Genomic DNA, 22,086 nt, shown 5'->3' with positions numbered 1-22,086 from the left:
GAAACTTATTTTTGATGTAATATATTCTTATTGTAAACCATTATGTAATGGTCGTGTGTAAACGGTATATTTTAGATTATCATTATTTGATAATCTACGTAATGCTTTTTAAACCTTTATGGATATAATAAAGGTTATAGTTGTTTTAAAAATGAATGCAGTCTTTGAAAAACGTCTCATATAGAGGTCAAAACCACGCGACGAAATCAATTAATATGGAACGTTTATAATCAATATGAACGGGACATTTTAATATATACTTCTATATAATTAAAGTTTGTATCTAATTTATAATATCTGTCTTTTTAGTTTAATATCATAAAAATATATTTATATTTTATATACGAAATATATTTAAAACTAAGTTATAGTTAGTAATATTAATTATAATAATAATAATGATAAAAATAATACTAATTTTAATAAAAAGATAAGTTTAAAATTAGTGATACTTTTAGTAATAATGATTATAATAATAGTAGTACTGATAATAATAATAACTATAATAATGATTTTACTACTAATGATAATAATGATAATAATTTTTAAAATAATAATACTAGTAATGATAATGATATTAATAATAAGGATAATAATAATAATAATAATAATAATAATAATAATAATAATAATAATAATAATAATAATAATAATAATAATAACAACAACACCACCTTATGGATTGCTTGGGTGGTGCTGCTGTGGCAGTCTCGGATGAGTTGGTTGGCTCTATTACCGGGGTCGTTAATCTCTTTCTAGCTGGTAGGTGCCCTATGGAATTAGGAGAGTATATAGCTAGTGCTCCCCTCACACCGCTTGTCAAGCCCGGCGGTGGTCTTCGTCCTATAGCTGTGGGTACTGTTTGGCGACGTCTTGTTTCGAAGGTTGGCGCTGCTATGGTTGGCCAGTCTTTGGGAAGTTACTTCGATGGTCTTCAATTTGGTGTTGGTGTTTCTTCAGGTGGTGAGGCAATTCTTCATGCTGTGAATCGGTTGATTGAGGATCGTGGCTCTGATGTTGGCCTCTCTATGTTATTAGTTGATTTTCAAAATGCCTTCAATCTAGTTGATCGTACGGTCATGTTACGTGAAGTTCGCCGCCTTTGTCCGAGCATTTCTCGGTGGGTTGAATTTTGCTACTCTAATCCAGCCAGATTGTATTATGGGAACCACACCTTATGGTCTTCTCGGGGGTGCAACAGGGTGATCCCCTTGGTCCGCTGCTTTTTGCTTTGGTCTTACAACCCTTGGTTTCTAAAATCAGAGATAATTTTGAGGTTTGTCTTCAGGCGTGGTATTTGGATGATGGCACTATTATTGGGGACACTTTGGTGGTGGGGAAGGTTTTGCATTTGATTATGGAGGATGGGCCTCGTTTTGGGCTACATCTCAACGTTGAAAAAACAGAAATTTTCTGGCCTACTGAGGACCCTTGCAGCAGGCAAGTAGGTGTCTTTCCTCCTAATATTGCTCGGCCTTTAAATGGTGTTAAGTTGCTAGGGGCCCCCGCAACTTCCGATCTTGGTTTTAGTAGTGAACTGGTGATGCAAAGGGTGACCAAATCCATTGCGCTTATGGATAAGGTTGCTAAGCTTGATGATCCTCAGTGTGAGTTGTTGTTGCTTAGGGCATGTACGGGAGTTTCTAAACTCTACTTTACCTTGCGTACTTGTCCTCCTAGTATATTTGAGGCGGCTCAACGCGCTTTCGATGGAGCCCTTCGATCTTCCTTGGAGCGTATTGTTACTGTTTCAGGGCCTGGGTTTGGTGATTGGCAGTGGCGGCTTGCCACCTTGCCATTTGCATTTGGAGGGCTTGGTGTTTATTCTGCGGGAGATGTTCGTCATTATGCTTTTATGGCTTCTCGATTACAGTCTGCTGGGTTGCAGACCAAGCTCTTACGTCATACGGGTATTGTTGGTCTTGGTCGTGCTTTTGGAGATGCATTGGGTCTGTTTAATAATACGGTTGGGTTTGATATTTTAGGTAATCCGAGTGAGGTCGCTGCCCCAATACTCATGAAGAAATTGGCAGATGTTTATTTCACAAAGGTTACCGCTTCTGCAGAATCCACTTTTTCGTTATCTCCCCGACAATCGGCCTTATGGAAATCACAGCAGGGTGATCACACATCTGCTTGGCTAAGGGCAGTCCCTATTTTGGGGTTGGGTCAGACGATGAACGCAAAGACTTACCGATGTGTGTTGTGCTACTGGTTAGGTGTTCCATTGTTCTCTATCTCGACGGCATGCTCTGCCTGTTCAAGGGTTTTTACTGGGGATATTTTCGGGGATCACGCCGTGTCTTGTGCTGGTATGGTGGGTATTAAGCATCGACATAATATTGTTCGGGATTCCCTTGTTGATGTTTGTTATCGCTCTGGGATTTCAGTGAGAAAGGAGGTTGACATTGGGTTGTCTGGAGGGAACGACAGGGCCCTCAGACCTGCAGATGTGTTACTTTATTCCTGGGATTGTGGTCGCGATGTTTGTGTTGACTTGACAGGGTCTTCTCCTTTGACGCAGTCTGGGCTTTCTGACTTTGTCCATGAACGTGCTGTGGTTGATGCGGCTCGTCGGAAGCGGGTCAAGTACAAATCTAGCTGTCAGACGATTGGTTATGGTTTCATTCCTTTCTCATTTTATTCCCTGGGGGAATTAGAGAAGGAGGCTGTTTCTTTGCTAAAGCGGGTTCAGAAGAGTTCGATGGCGCAAGATATTAGTGCCGGTGCTGCTGCTCATATTTTTACTAGGATAGGTTTTGCTATTGCTAGAGGTGTGGGGCCCAGATTGTCTCTAGGCTTCTCACTAATTTTTTGTAAGTTTTAAAACTTTTAAGTTTTTTATTATAATAATAATAATAATAATAATAATAATAATAATAATAATAATAATAATAATAATAATAATAAAAGAAACTAAATTTTAAATTTAAAATTTAAAATTTAAATAATAAAAAGCAAAAGTAAACAGAAATCGGCAAAAGTCACGCGTATATTATTCCAAATCTTAACCCTTTGAACCAATGAAAATAGAAAAAAGTTCACATTATACACCCCCCACATCACCAGAAACTACACACAACTTTCTTCCTAAATTCCACAAAAAAACCCCTTCCCATCCATCCATCTCTTTACAATTAGGGCAAAATTGAGTTTATTTTCACATAATCAACGCGGTTCTTAATTTCAAGTGATATCAACAGTTATTCATTTAGTATAATTAATCATCACTTAACAACCGCAGAGCGAGAGATAATTTTTAGGGTTTTTTTTTTTTCATCAACGATTGTATGAATTTGCGTATATAATGATGATGACAAACGGCGATTATAATTGGAATTTCGTCGCTGATGATGATTTTGTAGCGGATGATGATGTTGATGATGGTTCCATGAGTATGGATATTGAATCGTTTTTAAGTATCCTCGATGAAAACCGTCCTCATGATTCTTCTCAGGTTTGTTCAAATTGTGTATCTATATTTCGTATTTTCGTGATGGATTAATTGACGTGTTTATGTATATCAGATCATAGATGTAGCAAAATTTCTGTTGGTTGTATGTGTGGGGTTATTTTTTATTTGTTAATTTATGTTGAATTATGTGTTTATATAGTTTTGATGCGTGAACAATGCGGTGAAGATGAATATTTACACTTTTTTCATGTTCTAAAATCGGTTAGTTGTACCCTGTTTTAGATCATAAATTGAGATCCTAATGCGTAGGACTACCGAATTACCAACATTATTGGTTTGATTCTGGTGGAAATAGATAATTGTTGGGTGGCATTATTTTATAGTTCATGATGATATATACGAGTCCCACGTAACCATTAAGGAACAAAGTTGTCTCATTTATTAAGGTTAAAAACTGGTAGACTTAGGAGGTTTTCCCTGTTTAGGTTATCTGGGATTGTGACAAAGTTGTCTCATTGATTAAGGTTAAAAATTGGTAGACATAGGAAGCTTGTTGTCTCATTGATTAAAGGTTAAAAACTGGTAGACATAGGAGGTTTTCCCTGTTTAGGTTATCTGGGAATGCGAATATTGTTACTCAAATGTATGCGGGATAACAAGAGTTATCCGTGATTATTTCCGACCTTTTCCATGACCACCTCAAGATGTGATGCTAGCGAGGTTTGAACGTGAGACCTCTTGTGAGAGGATAATAGGACACAACCACTGTGTCTGAAACGACCCGCAAACCGGTTCCAAGAGATGCACGAACCGCATGTCCGTCGCTCCCTCACAAGCTAAAGCTGTGGACTAATCGGATATCTCCAGCTTAACAGCTAAAACCATGTTATGCGATACTAATTAGCCACAACTTAAAGATTACAAGGGACCACTAATTTCTCTCTCTAACCAATGTGGGATGGGTTGTTACAATGTCATATTGTGATGGTTGTCTCATTGACTAAGGTTGATAATCACATTTAGAATGATGAAAAAATGGAGCACAAAGAAAATGCAAATCGTAGTGTATTTGCACGGGGAGGTGATCCTCACACACTACTTTTTGATCCATGTACACCTAATTACCTATTATACCCTTAATTATATTATACTTAGAATAATAATATAAGTTAAACTCCCATTTACATATTATTTTTATTAACCAATAATGTACATTTTGTCTTATATATTGTAATACAAGAATGATGGTGACAAACTTACTTTGTTATTCATATCTTTCAGAGTGGATCAGCATATCCTTTCTTAGGTACTGAACCCTACAATGAGCCAACTACACATGTTGGTGCTAACGGTTACTCTCAAACCCTCGAAGGTAACGTTTGTTCTGATGGTTCACCTGACCGTGAAAGGCAGACAGGAAATCATGGGCCCACAGAGATGGGGCCTTTGCCAGATGTCTCATCAACTAAAGTCAACTCTTTGACTCCTAGTGATTGGTTGGTACCAGTTCAACCAGGTGACACAAGTCTCTCTAGCCATTATGATTCTAGGGAAGATTTTACATCATCTAATCAAATGATGGTAAAATCTGGAGGAATAAGTGATAGAATTTATGATGGAACACCAGAATCAACATTTGTTGATCTTAGTGAATATTCTGATGGTTTGTACAACCATGGTGATAAATCTTCAATGACATATGCCACTAACACAAGTGAACCATGTTATTCTGATTCTCATTCGATTTACCCTAATGGAATGTTACTGAATGATAATATTACATTAGATCAGTATACTGAACCGTATTTTAGTACTAAAGGTACCTTAAAGAGCAATGAAAGCTCTACTGATACACCTGCTAATACGTCTACAAATGGAAGTCATTTTGTATCCATGTTACCAAACAGAAGACAATTTGTTTCTATTATGGAGGATACAGGTGATGCGGGTAGTGAAAGATCGGGTGATGTTGCTGATGGACTTTTTACTGAATCCATTTCTGCGGGTCCCAAATCTTTTTCGGGAAAGGAACATCGTGTAGAGGGAGATCATGATACCAAACGCTCTCACAGTTTTATTAATATCCGCAATAATCCATTCACTCCAGCCAAATTGTTTCATGGTGAAAAAAGAGAGACTAAATTTATGGAAGATACAGGTGATGCGGGTAGTGAAAGATCGAGTGACGTTGCTGATCGACTTTTTACTGAATCCATTTCTGCGGGTCCCAATTCTTTTTCGGGAAAGGAACATCGTGTAGAGGGAGATCATGATACCAAACGCTCTCACAGTTTTATTAATATCCGCAATAATCCATTCACTCCAGCCAATTTGTTTCATGGTGAAAAAAGAGAGACTAAATTTGCTGCATTTACCAATATGGGTTCAAATGGTCACAAAACAGCTGGAAAAAATGTCACATGTATTGATGTTGATGATGCTGATGATATCTGTATTCTTGAAGATATGAGTCAACCTCCACCAAGAAAGCATTATTCTGTAGATGTGAAATCACCTTTTATTGTTACTCAAAGGTCTTCAATTCGTGCTCCTCCCGTTCATATGGGATTCAATAATGCACGGGTTATGGAAAACGATGAACAAACTGTTTATGAAGCTGCATTGCAGGTAAATCTAGTGTTTCAGGATCATGTAAGCTAAAATGTTTTTTGAGAACCAATATTATGATTTTGATGATTGATGAATTTAATGTTGTTCCACTGCAGGATCTTTCTCAGCCAAACTCAGAATTATTTGCACCTGATGGTACTTTGGAGGTCAAACTCTTGAAACACCAGGTTTAAACTTGTGGACAAACTTATGATTAAATGTGTACCTGGCAATTGAGACCCATACTCTCAAATTTGGGTCAAATAAGTCAAGCTTTCGGGTCAGTTGGGTCTTGAAACAAATTAGGCAGGACAATGTAAACCAAAACCTAGAAAAGGTCCAATGAGTTTTTCTTCAACCTATTGGATTTTATACAAAATATAAAAGAACAGGTCAAATGGGTATCAAATCCTAAAGTTCAATAAATAAAGACAAATAAAGACAGGTCTAATGGGTCTTGTGAAAGGGTCAAATGGGTCGAGCATAAGAAGTTTCATTCGTCAATCATTTATGAAAGCATTAATGGTTATATCAACTATTATGTATATTAATATTTCTTATATATATAATAAATATTAATAAATATTAATAACTAATAATAAAAAATAGGGTTAAGGCTACTCAAGGTTCATATACTTTTCATTTTGTCCCGATGTAGTCCATATACCCAAAAAAATACTATTATAGTCCATAAACTTTTAAAAAGTGTATCGATGTAGTCCATTGACCTGATAAATAAGGTTGATCGATTTTAAACCGTTGATCTTCAAAAAAGTATACATTTTTTTTTTGTCCCGATGTAGTCCATATACCTAAAAAAAAGTACTAATGTAGTTCACATACTTTCAAAAAGTGTATCGATGTGGGCCATAAACTTTCAAAAGTGTATCGATGTAGACCTGTTTAAAAGTTTATGGACTATAATAGTATTTTTTTGGGTATATGGACTACATCGGGACAAAATGAAAAGTATATGAACCTTGAGTAGCCTTAACCCTATTTTACCCTAAAAAATAATAACTAAAACACTATAATACATGTAAGAAATCAAATGTGAAAGTAGATGACCCGTTTGGACCCATTACCCGTTTCGACCTGTTACCCAACCTGACCCGTTTGGACCCGTTTAAAATTTTACCCGTTTGACCCTTGACCCATTTCAACCCAAAACCGTTTTGACCCGTTACCCAAACCGCCTCAACCTGACCCGTTTGCCAGGTATAATTAAATGTATTAGATTTTTTTTGGGGGGAAATAACATTATGAAGAAAACTGTGACAGCGAATTGCTTTGTCGTGGATGGTACAGAAAGAGACTATAAGCAAGCACTACTGCTTTGGAGGAATCCTTGCTGATGACCAGGTGACATGATCTAATTTTTATAATTATATTTATAATTTTTATAACATTATATGTATATATGGATGGTCACAATTGTTATTCTTTTGCAGGGACTTGGTAAAACAATATCGACAATTGCCCTTATTCTGACAGAAAGATCTCCATCATCTACTGAAGTGAAAAAGATAAAGATTACAAATTTGGATGATGACGATGATGAGCAAATAGACGATTCTGTTCATACAAATAGTAGTAGACTAGCTGGTGGGACCCTTGTTGTTTGCCCTACAAGCGTTCTTCGTCAATGGAATGATGAGTTGCATAACAAAGTAAGCAACAAAGCCAGTCTCTCTGTTTTAGTGTATCATGGTGCAAACCGAACCAAGGACCCATGTGAGTTAGCTAAGTACGATGTGGTCCTGACCACATATGCAATTGTAAGTATGGAGGTTCCAAAACAGCCACTTGTTGATGAAGATGAAGATGAAACAAAAAGGCGCAATGAGTCTCATACTGTTGGGCTCATTAAAAAAAGAAAATATCCTTCTAGCTCTAGTAAGGGTTCGAAGAAGGGCAATAAGGGAATTAAAAATGAGTTATTTGAATCACTTGCTCGTCCTCTTGCTAAAGTGAGATGGTATAGGGTTGTATTGGATGAGGCACAAAGTATTAAGAACTACAAAACACAAGTAGCTCGCGCTTGTTGGGGTCTTAAAGCTAAACGAAGGTGGTGCTTGTCGGGTACACCTATTCAGAATGCCATTGATGATCTCTACAGTTACTTTAGATTCTTGAGATATGATCCGTATTCTGAATATAAAACATTCTGCTCAGCCATAAAGGCCTTGATTCAAAAGAGTCCTGCTGATGGGTATAAGAAGTTACAGGTTGTATTGAAGACTATTATGCTCCGGCGCACAAAAGGTGAGAGATATACAATAATTGGAGGTGGCCAAATGACAGGTCGGGTGGGTTGGGTAGGTTGACAGAAGCACGTTTTGTTGTTGACTTTAAAAAAACATATTTCGGTGTTAAATATGAAATCAAAAACAAGATCATTACAAATTTTGATCTTGGTTTTCTATGTATTTGCCTGTTTCCTTTAGGAGGTTGTATAAAGTATAAACCATCACAAGATAGCCTTTGACATCCTTTCAAGAGGTCTCAGGTTCGAATCTTGTGGCCACGTAGTAATTCGGTCGGGCTGCGTACACTAGAGTATGGGTCAGAAAATACTCGTCCTCTTGGGTAACCCAAACATGGAAAAACCTTAAAGTTTCTAATTTTAGGAGGTTGTATGCATAGATACACTCTGGGCAGGTTGCACCCCTTAAAGATAAAACAAAACTGAATTCAACCCTTAGATAATGTACTGTGTGTGCAAGTGTTTAAGATTATAAGCATATTGTTGGAAATTTGTATAATTATTGGTATATATCTATCCAGCTACACTACTCGATGGGGAACCGATTATCAATCTGCCACCCAAAACCATTAATCTGATGAAAGTTGATTTCACAGACGAGGAGCGTGATTTCTACTCCAGGCTGGAAACTGATTCTCGTGCTCAGTTTGAGGTAAGGTTTTTGTCCAGTATATTTGATTTCATTATTATAGTTTATAATCTGTTTGGTTAATTTAAATTGTCATTGTGTCAGGAATATGCAGCTGCAGGAACAGTCAAACAAAACTATGTTAACATACTGTTGATGCTTTTACGTCTCAGACAAGCTTGTGATCACCCTTTACTTGTGAAAGGATGTAGCTCAAACTCTGGGTGGAAATCATCTGTTGACAAGGCAAAAACGCTTCCTCCTGAAAAACGAACCCGTCTCCTAAATTGTTTAGAAACTAATTTAGCTCTATGCAGCATATGCAGTGTATGTACATCTTTCCATTGTATATTTCACCATTTAGTTAGATATATACTTGGCAATTGAGACCCATACTTTCAAATTCGGGTCAAATGGGTCGAGCTTTCGGGTCATTTGGGTCTTGAAAAAATTAGTCTTGGTAATGTAAACCAAAACTTAAAAAGATGTCCAATGAGTTTTTCTTCAACCTATTGGGTTTTTGTACAAAATGTAAAAGAACGGGCCACATGGGTATCAGATCCTAAAGTTTAATAAATAAAGAGGTCTAGTGGGTCTTGTGAATGGGTCAAATGGGTTGAACATAACAAGTTTCATCCGTCAATCACTTATGAAAGCATTAATAGTTATATCAGTTATTATGCATATTTATATTTTCTTCTATATAATAAATATATTAATATTAATTTTAATATTAATTAATAATAACTAAAATAATATAATAAATGTAAAAACTCAAATGTAAAAGTGTATAACATGTTTGGAGCTATTTGACCCATTACCCCTTTTGACCTGCTACCCAAACCTACCCACCCAACCTGACCCGTTTGCACCCGTTTATAATCTTTACTCCGTTTGACCCATGACCGATTTCAACAGTTACCCAAACCCCCACCCTGACCCGTTTGCCAGGTATATCGTTATTGTTATGATATTCAGTATTAGCATTTTTTCCACAGGATCCACCTGAAGATGCAGTCGTGACAACTTGTGAGCATGTCTTCTGCAACCAGTGTATCCTTGAACGTCTTTCAAGTGAAGAAACTCAGTGCCCATCTTCAAAATGCAAAGTTATCTTAAACACATCATCAGTATTTTCAAAATCCACCCTTAAGATATCCCTTTGCGACCAAACTACTCTGGCCCTTGAAAATGCTCTTTATAGTTCTAGTCCAACTACTCAGGCCCTTGAAAATGCTCTTTATAGTTCTAGTCCAGTAAAATCCGAGGTTCTCGATCCGTGTTCATCAAGTGGTTCAGTTAGTTCTTCAAATATTGACGCAGCTGAGGCACTCGATTCTTCAAAAATCAAGGCTGCTCTTGAGGTGTTAGAGTCTATTTCTAAACCTAAGGAAATAGTAACGCATGATGAAGATGGCAATGTGAAAGGAAACATAGTTGTGAGAGAGAAAGCTATTGTATTTTCACAGTGGACGAAAATGCTGGATTTGCTTGAATCTTGCTTGAAAAATTCTGGAATTGGATACCGAAGACTTGATGGAACGATGTCTATTCTTGCTCGGGATAAAGCAGTGAAGGATTTCAACACTCTTCCTGAGGTTTGTTAGGAATCTCGTCTTTTTTTAAACCTTTTTATTAATTCATATAGAGGTGGCAATCTTGACCCATCTACTTACATAAATGGTTCAATTCTGGTTCATTTATATCAAAGGGTCAGATCTGCAAAATCTGAATGCATCTAAATTTACAGGCTGAAAATCTCTCATAGTGTGTTCTATATAATGCAAAACATATTTTATATAATTTTATAAAGAAAGAGAGGTATTATACACTCGTTATGTTTTAAAAAGTTCAATATTTGGACATGAAGTGTTTTGGATTGACTTGATTTATTCCTTTGTTATCTATAAATGCAAATGTAATTTTATTTATTTATTTATTTATATATTTATTTTGTTATGGAGGTTGCTTCAAACAATCTGCTTCTTCTGTGTAAGATATTTCTCTCTTGTAGGTTAGTGTTATGATCATGTCTTTGAAAGCTGCCAGTCTTGGATTGAACATGGTTTCTGCATGTCATGTGCTTCTTCTGGATCTATGGTGGAACCCTACAACTGAAGATCAAGCAATCGACAGAGCTCATAGAATTGGGCAGACTCGCCCAGTCTCAGTCTTACGTTTGACTGTTAAAGATACCGTTGAAGATCGTATATTGGCTCTTCAGGTATTATCATGTGCTGTCACAATATGTAACGTTAATCCACAAACAATTTGTTGTAGCTTAGTACATGCAGTTTTAAGCGTTGATAATGTCTGGGTTTGAATAAGTAGGCTCTTTATTTATGAAAAATTAGTTTTAACATTTCAAAATCTCGTTTTTTAAAGTATCATTTACTTGAACTATATGGGTTTCTTTTGGTTTTCGCAGCAAAAGAAGAGAGAGATGGTCGCATCGGCATTCGGGGAGGATGAGACTGGTGGCAGTCAGACTCGTCTTACTGTTGAAGATTTGACATACCTATTCAAATCTTGATCAAGGTTCTTATTTAGCTTCCCTTGGTATATCGAGTTAAATATTGATAATATCGACTTTATCATGTCATCATGTGCCAATGTGATACAAGTGTCATATCAAATGATGACATGATATTGCTGGTTTATTCAATATTTGTACCACGGGGTTGTCTCTTAATTATGGCATTCTCTTAACAAAAACATAATCTTTTACAGTCTATAGATATTTTTTTTTAATGGTAGTTGTTCATCAGAAGGTTTATAGAAGTAAATTCATTTTTCGAAAGTGTTTTTTCGAGTTTGATTTCATTGTATAGGGTTATTGGTACTCAAATGACGTACATCAGGTAAAGATATAGCGGTTTTGGTCACTTCAATGTATTTTTTTTTTATCGCTTCTGCGCATTCTTTTTATACAGTCGGATATTACTTTGCAGTCCACAAGTTTTTATATACACTTTGTTATTTTTGCATTCAAGGTTTTTTCACGTGTTCATCATCGTTCGCCAAATAAATTGTACTGTAATAGGACATCTTATGTTTCTTCAGTTTACAAATCGAAGGGTAATCGAACAGCTCGAGCTATAATCTTGTATATGTAGCTAAATGCATCAAAACGAGATCTGGTTGATTAATCAAAAGATCAAATGTTACACAACAAACACAATTTCAGTGAACCATTTTATCAAACAGTTGGTGAACAAGCAAACAACTTCATTACACATTGACTAACAAATAACTTCCATTAATAACAATAACAATCAAACTACGAGCATCGATCATTCAACCATGACAATATATCGCCACGAACAAGCTCAACATTCTCATCAGTCTCCCCGAACAACAACGAATGCATCATCCCATCGTAAATCTTCAAACACTTATCGTTACTTTTCGCTTTCTCATACAACTCCTTACTCACTTCAGGATCAGTAACAACATCTGCATTTCCATGCAACACGATAAACGGTAATTCGACTTCATTCAGTTTACTACTCAAATAATCTGTTACTCTTAACAGCTCCACAACCGTCCCCAATCTCGGCTTCCCTGTATACCTCATCGGATTCATTCCCCCAATTCTCCTCTTCTCAACTACTTTAACTGATTTTTCAACCAAATCAGCCGTCGGTACAATCGCTAACGTCGGCGCAAATCGTGATACGAACGTCAAAATCTCCGGAATCGGCCAATTCGGCCTCACTTTATCGGAAATCTTACACATCGGAGCGATCAGTATAGCGCCGTTAAAAAAATTAGGTTTACTAAATTGAATCAACAAACAGATCGCACCGCCCATTGATTCACCGTATAAAAACCTAGGTAAGTTGCCGTAACTTGAATCGATGACGGACGTGAAATAGGATATGAAATCATCAACAACGGCGTTAACATCAGGTACGAATGCTTTGAGACCTTGAGAACGGCCGTGTGATTCCATATCGAGTGCGAAACAAGAGAAACCGTTACTTGCGAGATAAATGGCGGTGGATTGAAAGGTCCAGCTGATGTCGTTGCCGTAACCGTGGACCATACAGATAATGCCACGTGGAGGTTGAGGAGTGATTGGATGCCATGATCTAGTGAATAAAGATAAGCCTCTTGGTGAAGTGAAGAAAGATGAAGTGGAAGTGATGTTGTGGAGTTTGTAGTATTCTTCTTCATCAGGTGAGTTTCCCCAATAATATTTTTGTTTCTCCATTTTTATTCTTCTTTCTGTTTACTGGCTTTTTGCTCATGCTTTTGTGGCTTCTATTTATTTATCAAATTACATCACACCTTTTCTTTTCAATTAATTTATTATTAAAAAGTTATTAATTTATTAATTATTATCTAAAAAACAATTACTTTAGCTATATAAATACGTCACATTAACTTGCTAATTTAGTAAAAATACATTTTAATTTTGAGTAAATGTAATAAAAGTAGTAATATGACTAACACAACTTATTGTCACAAGTCTTTTTGCATGTTGACTTATGACTTAGTTTAATACGTCAATAATTTTGATAGGAGGTGATTTGTACATAAAATAGCTCCATCCATCTATAAAGTACAAACCTTTTGACATATCGGTTCTTTTTTTCTTCTGGACATCAGTTAGTTGGGATCATCTAGGTAGACTTAATTACCGATACAATCATCTTTCGCAATTAATATACTCGTCCCCTAACTTTCCATACGGGTCATGGATGATAAAACACACCCCCTCCCCTTTACCCCTAACACCAATGGCGATTCTAGAGTGTAATGAGTGGGATCCAGGGGCGGAGCCAGGAATATAGATGACTGGTGTCACTAAATAATATTAGCGAAATACATTACAAACACTAACAAAAAGGTTTTCATTTTTTCATGCTTACTTTATTTTCAACGCCTTAAAATGAATAATTTTAAGCTAAAATTGTTAAAAAAAAATGTTTTAACACTTAAAAGCGTTAAAAAAAAAGAAAAACTGTAACATCCCGCGTTTTTCCGTTAAATTTATTTTAACACCGTCTTTTTTTTTTATATATATATAATATCTTCCGTTATTAAATTATAACGACACCCGTTTACTCTAGCGTTTTTTTTAAATATTCGTTTGGTTAATTCACGCACCCGCACCCGAACTAGAGGGATCATTTTTGCCAAGTGATCAAAGGTGTGACTAGGTCAACTAGTCAACACCCTTTCTCCTCCATTCATTTATTTTCATTTCATTTTCATTTTTCCTTTAACACTTTCAACTTTTCTTTCAATCTTCATCATCAAGAATCATCATCTACTTACAATCTATCAAGCTTCAATCAAAACAAATTATATATTCGTGATCCTCTCTTCATCCTCTTCGATTTGGTACCAACTTCATCACATTTGGGTAACATTTCTAAAACACTAGATTTCTTTAAATTCGTGTTCTTGACTTATAAAGTTGTTAATTAGTGTCTATGGCTCATTGTGATGTCGTGTATGTAATTTGTATGCTCGATTTGTTGTATTTGGTGTAACTAGTTCATTATGAAAATTGCTTGCTAAATCTTTGATTTTGGATGATTAAAAGTTGTTTAATTGTTAAAGTTCATGTATTAAATGTGTTACTAGCATCATTAGCTTCAATTTGATGTGGAGGATGATTAAGAAAACTTCAAAAACATGATTATTGATTTTGAGATGTTTGACTAGGGTTTGATAGTTCTTGACATGAATTTTTTGATGCTTGAATGTCATGGAATGTTAATTGTTAGTGTTTAGTAGTAATGTATGCTCCATTACCTTCAAAACGGCATATCATATGTGTGAATTGGTTTCCCGAAACTCAAATTGCATTTGATGAACTTGAAACCTTGAAATGAACGTTTAATGATCACTTGATGAGTTTTCGGCTATTGTAAATGATGTTGTCGTTTGATGATAAGTGCTTAGTTGTGTTCCTTGTCAAAAGAGCTTTCCAACGGTATAAGATACGTCTTCTAGTTGTTTACGGTTTGCGTTTTGTGGTTGTTTGAAGTTTTGACCAAGACTTGAACCTTGAAACTGACCAGGTGCCAGACCACGTGTTAGGTCGCGGCGCGACACCCCTGGCCGCGGCGCGGCATAGGCCGTGTCCAGCTTCTGTCCCACTTGTCCATTTTACCAAAAATGTTTGGGATGTTCTAGACCTCCAATTCACTTGCAACTTGTTTTAACATGCTTATATATGAATAACTAGCATAGAAAATTTGTCCGAGACCCGACCCGAACATGTTGACTTTTTCGTTGACTTTGACCCGACCAAGTTTGACTTTTTTGTCAAACTTAACCAAATACTTATACAACCTTTCTAACATGATTATTTACTAGTATCTTGCATGAAACTTGACAATTTGATTCACATGCTAATATAATCGAGTCGTAACGAGCCATAGGACTAATTGAACATCTTTGACCGTTTGTGTTTACCGTTATTGATATAACCTATATGTTTAGGTCAAGACTAGCTTGGCTTTGCACGCGTTTACTTGTTGAAGTACTTTATTAACTCTTGCACTCGAGGTGAGATCATAGTCCCACTTTTACTCTTTTTGAACTTACTTTTGGGATGAGAAAACATAAACGTTCTTTTAAACTACGTGAACACAAGTACAGGGAAAACAAACATTCTACATACGAGTTTGAACACAAATCCTCAATTCGATTATCATTAGTTACATCAGATGGTGTAAGCGAGAACTTATGTTATATGGCCATATGGGTTTGACAAACCCTCACTTCGGACGGTTCGCTACCGTCTACGGGTGAAATATATTTTCGGGAAACAGTGTATGTTCTAACACTATTATTACGGGGTTCAACGGACGAAATGTTAAGCTTTGATAATTGAGTGCTCGTGAATATTAACTTTTAGAATGTGTTACTATTATTTCAACTTTGCAAACCTTGTGGTTCGACTTACTTACTTTTACTCACTTACTTACTTAAACCTATGATTTCACCAACGTTTTTCGTTGACAGATTTCTATGTTTTTCTCAGGGCTTGCACGATATGTGAAACATGCTTCCGCTCACTATTTGATACTTGCATTGGATGTCGAGTATACATGCATTTCATGGAGCGTCTTTGACTTTACTTTAAACCGTGTCGCCTAGATTTCATTTGTACTTATAACCTTGTAACTTAACCTATGGTTGAACTATTCTTGTAAATTTTGAAAACAATCTTTATTTTGAAATGAAGGCGACATATTTTGGTCAAACGTTGTCATAAAGACTTATGACCAGGTAATGGGACCCACGTAGACGACGCCGTCACTTGACGATTTGTCGGGGTCGCTACAAGTGGTATCAGAGCCTTGGTTGTAGGGATTTAGAGTTCATTTGTGTCCACCCCGAGCCATAGGGTACATGGGTGAATCTAGACTACAACCGGCATATAGACTGAAGTAGGAATTATTTGACTATTTGTGCATTTATACTCGAACTCTTCTATCATATCTAACTCGTATTCGACCTTGATCTTACGTTGATAAATTTGTTGACGCGCCACCTTGACTTTATAAAGTAATGTTAAATGCACATGTGAATCAGGGTAATATAATTTCCGGGATTATATTACGGTGATTCATATGGATGTTCCGACATTATGACATAAAGAATTTAAGGCGAGTCAAGGAAAAATTTTCTCTCTATCCTTATTCCATATCACGGTTAGTATTTTTGAGAATACTAATCAACGATATTCTTGTGTCATGAAGGAACAATGGCTCACCAAGGTCAACAAAATACTCCTCTCGACACTCTAGAACAAGCTCTTCAACGAATGATAACCACCGCCGTGGGTACGGCCGTAGCCGATCACTTTTCTAACAACAACGATCATGGAGCCGGTAATTCAAGCGAAGGTTGCTCCTACAAGAACTTCATGAAGTACAACCCTCCCACTTTCGATGGAACCGGAGGACCGGTTACTCTCACCCGATGGTTTGACCAAATGGAGACCGTTTTTAACACAAGCGGTTGTCGAGATCAAGATAAGGTCAAGTTTTCCACCCTCACTTTCACCGGCATTGCTCTCTCGTGGTGGAACAAGTACGTACAATCGGTGGGTATCGATGAAGCTCACACACTCTCATGGACCGAATTAAGAGAAAGAATGATCACCGAATATTTTCTGCGCGACGGGACTCGAAGGCTCGAACAGGGTCTAAGGAATTTAAGAACGGTCGGGAATGACCTCGGAGCTTATAATCAACGGTTTACCGAACTAGTCTCAATGTGTCCAAATCTCATGACTCCCGAATCCCTAAGAGTCGAACTTTACATGGATGGCCTCCCTAAGAGTATTCAACACGGGGTAATGGCATCCCAACCCACTAACCTACAAGAGGCTTTAACAAAGGCCCACCAAACTTTAGAAACGGTGAATGAAATGGAAGCACCGGTACGAATGGTCGAGAACCACCCGAGTAACAACAAAAGAAAATGGGAAGCCTCGCAACCAAGCAACCACAACAATAACAACATCTCCAAGAAGCCTTTCACCTCCGGCGGCAAGAAGGGGTATGCCGGAACCCTACCTCACTGTAACAAGTGTCGCAAACATCATTTTGGTGGATGTGGCAAACCCTTTTGCGTCAAGTGTCAAGGAAGTGGCCATGTGGCCCATGTCTGTAAGGGTACCGTTACCGTCGCTCGAAGGGTGCCCAACGCACACAGGACGGGTGCATGCTTTGAGTGTGGCCAACTGGGTCATTTTAGGAATGTGTGCCCAAAGAAGAAATCAACCCCAACGCACGCCATTGAACTTTCAACATCGACACCTAGGATGCCCGAGACGACGATGGACTAGTCACGGGTACGTTTCTTCACAACAAACCGTATATTTCATACTTGTTCGATTTGATTACCGCTAGACGTTTTACAACCAAGACTTTGACTTGTACTCATTACATTCCATCTTTTCCCCTATATACTATTTAGGCAATTTAAGCGACCAACGGAAAAATATTGTGTGCCTATAAATATTATCGGAGGATATACGTTAAGAAATTGAACCCGACACCTATAGAACTAAGGAACTCAAAACCTATTCATTAAGAAGAAATTGTTGCCCTACATTTATGTATAGATTATTGTGAACTAAGAAATTTTCGGTTGGAAACCGATGCCCTCTCCCTCACATCCATGACCTCATGATTATTTGCACGAATCCCGTATGTTCCAAATCGACCTCCGTTCCGGTTATCATCAATTGGGGGTTAAGGGAGACGAAGTCTCCTAAGCCATTTTCCGAACTCGCAACGTTAGTTGTAAATCTCTCTTAGTACCCTTCAATTTATTTAGGACTCTGTCCGTATCCATGAACCTCCTAAACCACGTATGCAAACTTATCTAGACAAATCCGTTATCGTATTTATACATGATATCTTGACCTATTCAAGTAAAGAAGGAAAACGAACAACATCTCCGTCTTACGCTCGAACTTTTGAGAAAAGAGCAACTCTATACCGAATTCTTCGAGTGAGGATTTTGGTTAAACGAAGTTCAATTTCTAGACCCTGTTGATAGTGGTCAAAGTATTTCAATACATCTCACAATCGAAACCACACGTAACCGGGAAACTCTCACGACTCAGACTTGTACTCGTAAAATCTTCGATCTCACCGGTTGTTACCGCAGATTCATTTTCGACTTTATCTCGTGATGCTCGTTCTTTACCCTCGATAACTCATTAAGGTAGAAATTTAAACCTCTCCGTGTCCGAACCTTGAACGTAATTTTTTTTCACGCAAACCTTACTAGCTAAATTCGATTAGCACAATGGAATGCGAATATGGAGATATTTCTACTTGAACGCCTGAAAGGCATACTCTCTCGACTCAAATTGACGTAACTGAAATTCGTTATTTTGCACGAAGAATTCGAATACATAATTGTGGACCCGATCAATTTTCTCGTCATCATGTACCACACTACATACCTCTGTTATTTCGCCGTTACCGTCTGATATTACTGGAACTTAAGATAACACACAATCCAAGGATACTTCACTCTTCTTTGACTTAACGTCCTCGTGTTTCTGATAATCGGCCAACCACTATTCAACCCCGAACTATACAACTACGTGTACTATCTCGTTTCTCTTTCAAACCTCAACTTTTGACAACTAGAGGCACGATATGGCAACCTCGATGTGTAAACTCACTCTACTCTAAGTTCTCATTTCACTCCTATCTTTATCGCTCGCACTTCCGTATAAGAAAACTTCTTGTAACATTTCCCAATGGATAGAGAAACTCTTCATATTACATTAGTATTCGCCACGAGGGTGAATAGTCCTAACGAACATTTTTCGAACCCTAACTGACTTGTTCAAACATATCTTGAGAGATTCTATTCCAACACGGTGTATCTTTGTCAATTATCCCGTATCGAAATACTCGTTTCACTTCTAGTTTTACAAGAAACCTTGGAGACCCGCTTAGACATGAGTACCGCGTACCACCCACAAACCGACGAACCAAGCAAACGAACGATTTACGTCTTGGAAAGACATGTCACAAACTCGTATTGTCACCTTTAGTAGTTCTTCTTACAACGACAGCTATCATTCGTATATTAACGCAACACTTCCGAAACCCTATATGACCGCAGATGTCATACCCCTGTTCATTTAACCAAAACATGTGGCAAGCAAATCACCGAATCTGAACTCCATCAAGAAACAACAATTGAGATCATTCAAGTCCGAGAAGGGCTCGAGACAACCCATAGTCACCAAAAGAGTTATACCAAACTTAGATGAAAACCTCACAAAAATCCCTGTGTGTAACAGTGTAATATTGAGAACCCGCACCTTGGAAAGGTGTGATCCGCTTCGGGAATCAGGGAAAGTTAAAACCCGCGACACGTTGACCCTTTTGAAACCTTGGGGCGTATTGGAACCGCTTCCTACCGTTTAGAACTTCCGACTCAATTAAGTTTCCGTTTACCTTACATTTCGTGTAACAAACTTAGAAACGTGTCCTGCGGAACAGGAACGTGCAATCCTGTTAGATACCTCAACTATCGACGACAAACTTCTCTTCATAGGAAACCGGTTGAACTTGTGGGTCGTGAAACCAAACCTTGATACTACGTAACACCCCCACTATTCGGGTTCGTGCAATACCCAAGACAGCACCTTCACTCAGTCGTAGAGTTACAACACTAGGTCTCGAGTAAGAGACATCGGCTATTACTTCCAACTAAATTTCGGGACGAAATTTCTTCTGAGGTGTGGATAATGTAACATCCCGCGTTTTTCCGTTAAATTTATTTTAACACCGTCTTTTTTTTTATATATATATATAATATCTTCCGTTATTAAATTATAACGACACCCGTTTACTCTAGCGTTTTTTTTAAATATTCGTTTGGTTAATTCACGCACCCGCACCCGAACTAGAGGGACCATTTTTGCCAAGTGATCAAAGGTGTGACTAGGTCACTAGTCAACACCCTTTCTCCTCCATTCATTTATTTTCATTTCATTTTCATTTTTCCTTTAACACTTTCAACTTTTCTTACAATCTTCATCATCAAGAATCATCATCTACTTATAATCTATCAAGCTTCAATCAAAACAAATTATATATTCGTGATCCTCTCTTCATCCTCTTCGATTTGGTACCAACTTCATCACATTTGGGTAACATTTCTAAAACACTAGATTTCTTTAAATTCGTGTTCTTGACTTATAAAGTTGTTAATTAGTGTCTATGGCTCATTGTGATGTCGTGTATGTAATTTGTATGCTCGATTTGTTGTATTTGGTGTAACTAGTTCATTATGAAAATTGCTTGTTAAATCTTTGATTTTGGATGATTAAAAGTTGTTTAATTGTTAAAGTTCATGTATTAAATGTGTTACTAGCATCATTAGCTTCAATTTGATGTGGAGGATGATTAAGAAAACTTCAAAACCATGATTATTGATTTTGAGATGTTTGACTAGGGTTTGATAGTTCTTGACATGAATTTTTGGATGCTTGAATGTCATGGAATGTTAATTGTTAGTGTTTAGTAGTAATGTATGCTCCATTACCTTCAAAACGGCATATCATATGTGTGAATTGGTTTCCCGAAACTCAAATTGCATTTGATGAACTTGAAACCTTGAAATGAACGTTTAATGATCACTTGATGAGTTTTCGGCTATTGTAAATGATGTTGTAGTTTGATGATAAGTGCTTAGTTGTGTTCCTTGTCAAAAGAGCTTTCCAACGGTATAAGATACGTCTTCTAGTTGTTTACGGTTTGCGTTTTGTGGTTGTTTGAAGTTTTGACCAAGAGTTGAACCTTGAAACTGACCAGGTGCCAGACCACGTGTTAGGTCGCGGCGCGACACCCCTGGCCGCGGCGCGGCATAGGCAGTGTCCAGCTTCTGTCCCACTTGTCCATTTTACCAAAAATGTTTGGGATGTTCTAGACCTCCAATTCACTTGCAACTTGTTTTAACATGCTTATATATGAATAACTAGCATAGAAAATTTGTCCGAGACCCGACCCGAACATGTTGACTTTTTCGTTGACTTTGACCCGACCAAGTTTGACTTTTTGTCAAACTTAACCAAATACTTATACAACCTTTCTAACATGATTATTTACTAGTATCTTGCATGAAACTTGACAATTTGATTCACATGCTAATATAATCGAGTCGTAACGAGCCATAGGACTAATTGAACATCTTTGACCGTTTGTGTTTACCGTTATTGATATAACCTATATGTTTAGGTCAAGACTAGCTTGGCTTTGCACGCGTTTACTTGTTGAAGTACTTTATTAACTCTTGCACTCGAGGTGAGATCATAGTCCCACTTTTACTCTTTTTGAACTTACTTTTGGGATGAGAAAACATAAACGTTCTTTTAAACTACGTGAACACAAGTACAGGGAAAACAAACATTCTACATACGAGTTTGAACACAAATCCTCAATTCGATTATCATTAGTTACATCAGATGGTGTAAGCGAGAACTTATGTTATATGGCCATATGGGTTTGACAAACCCTCACTTCGGACGGTTCGCTACCGTCTACGGGTGAAATATATTTTCGGGAAACAGTGTATGTTCTAACACTATTATTACGGGGTTCAACGGACGGAATGTTAAGCTTTGATAATTGAGTGCTCGTGAATATTAACTTTTAG

General features: G+C 37.3%; 2 protein-coding genes across 2 annotated transcripts; one reads left to right on the top strand and one right to left on the bottom strand.

Annotated features, from left to right (window-relative positions):
* Positions 1-3,079: 3,079 nt before the first annotated feature.
* On the top strand, positions 3,080-11,869 carry LOC139862557 (helicase-like transcription factor CHR28). Its single transcript, XM_071851173.1, has 10 exons — positions 3,080-3,457; positions 4,697-6,043; positions 6,142-6,213; positions 7,307-7,387; positions 7,477-8,290; positions 8,813-8,943; positions 9,025-9,246; positions 9,918-10,517; positions 10,934-11,143; positions 11,348-11,869. The coding sequence occupies exons 1-10, from the start codon at positions 3,308-3,310 to the stop codon at positions 11,450-11,452; spliced, it is 3,732 nt and encodes a 1,243-aa protein (XP_071707274.1). The 5' UTR covers positions 3,080-3,307; the 3' UTR covers positions 11,453-11,869.
* A 179-nt stretch (positions 11,870-12,048) lies between these two features.
* Positions 12,049-13,150, bottom strand: LOC139862520 (caffeoylshikimate esterase-like). The gene has a single exon (XM_071851141.1). It carries the CDS (start codon positions 13,133-13,135, stop codon positions 12,200-12,202), a length of 936 nt encoding a protein of 311 aa, XP_071707242.1. The 5' UTR covers positions 13,136-13,150; the 3' UTR covers positions 12,049-12,199.
* Positions 13,151-22,086: the final 8,936 nt, after the last annotated feature.

The sequence above is a fragment of the Rutidosis leptorrhynchoides genome, chromosome 8, assembly GCF_046630445.1.
Source record: "Rutidosis leptorrhynchoides isolate AG116_Rl617_1_P2 chromosome 8, CSIRO_AGI_Rlap_v1, whole genome shotgun sequence".
In the NCBI taxonomy this organism is placed as follows: domain Eukaryota; kingdom Viridiplantae; phylum Streptophyta; class Magnoliopsida; order Asterales; family Asteraceae; genus Rutidosis; species Rutidosis leptorrhynchoides.
The sequence above is the reverse complement of the archived record's forward strand: the minus strand, read 5'-3'. Positions and strand labels throughout refer to the sequence as shown.

Coding starts and splice junctions, on each gene's coding strand:
- LOC139862557 (XM_071851173.1), top strand. CDS start 3,308: ATGATGATGACAAACGGCGATTATAATTGGAATTTCGTCGCTGATGAT. Junction 6,044..6,141: donor TTTATGAAGCTGCATTGCAG/GTAAATCTAGTG, acceptor GTTCCACTGCAG/GATCTTTCTCAGCCAAACTC. Junction 11,144..11,347: donor ATCGTATATTGGCTCTTCAG/GTATTATCATGT, acceptor TGGTTTTCGCAG/CAAAAGAAGAGAGAGATGGT.
- LOC139862520 (XM_071851141.1), bottom strand. CDS start 13,135: ATGGAGAAACAAAAATATTATTGGGGAAACTCACCTGATGAAGAAGAA.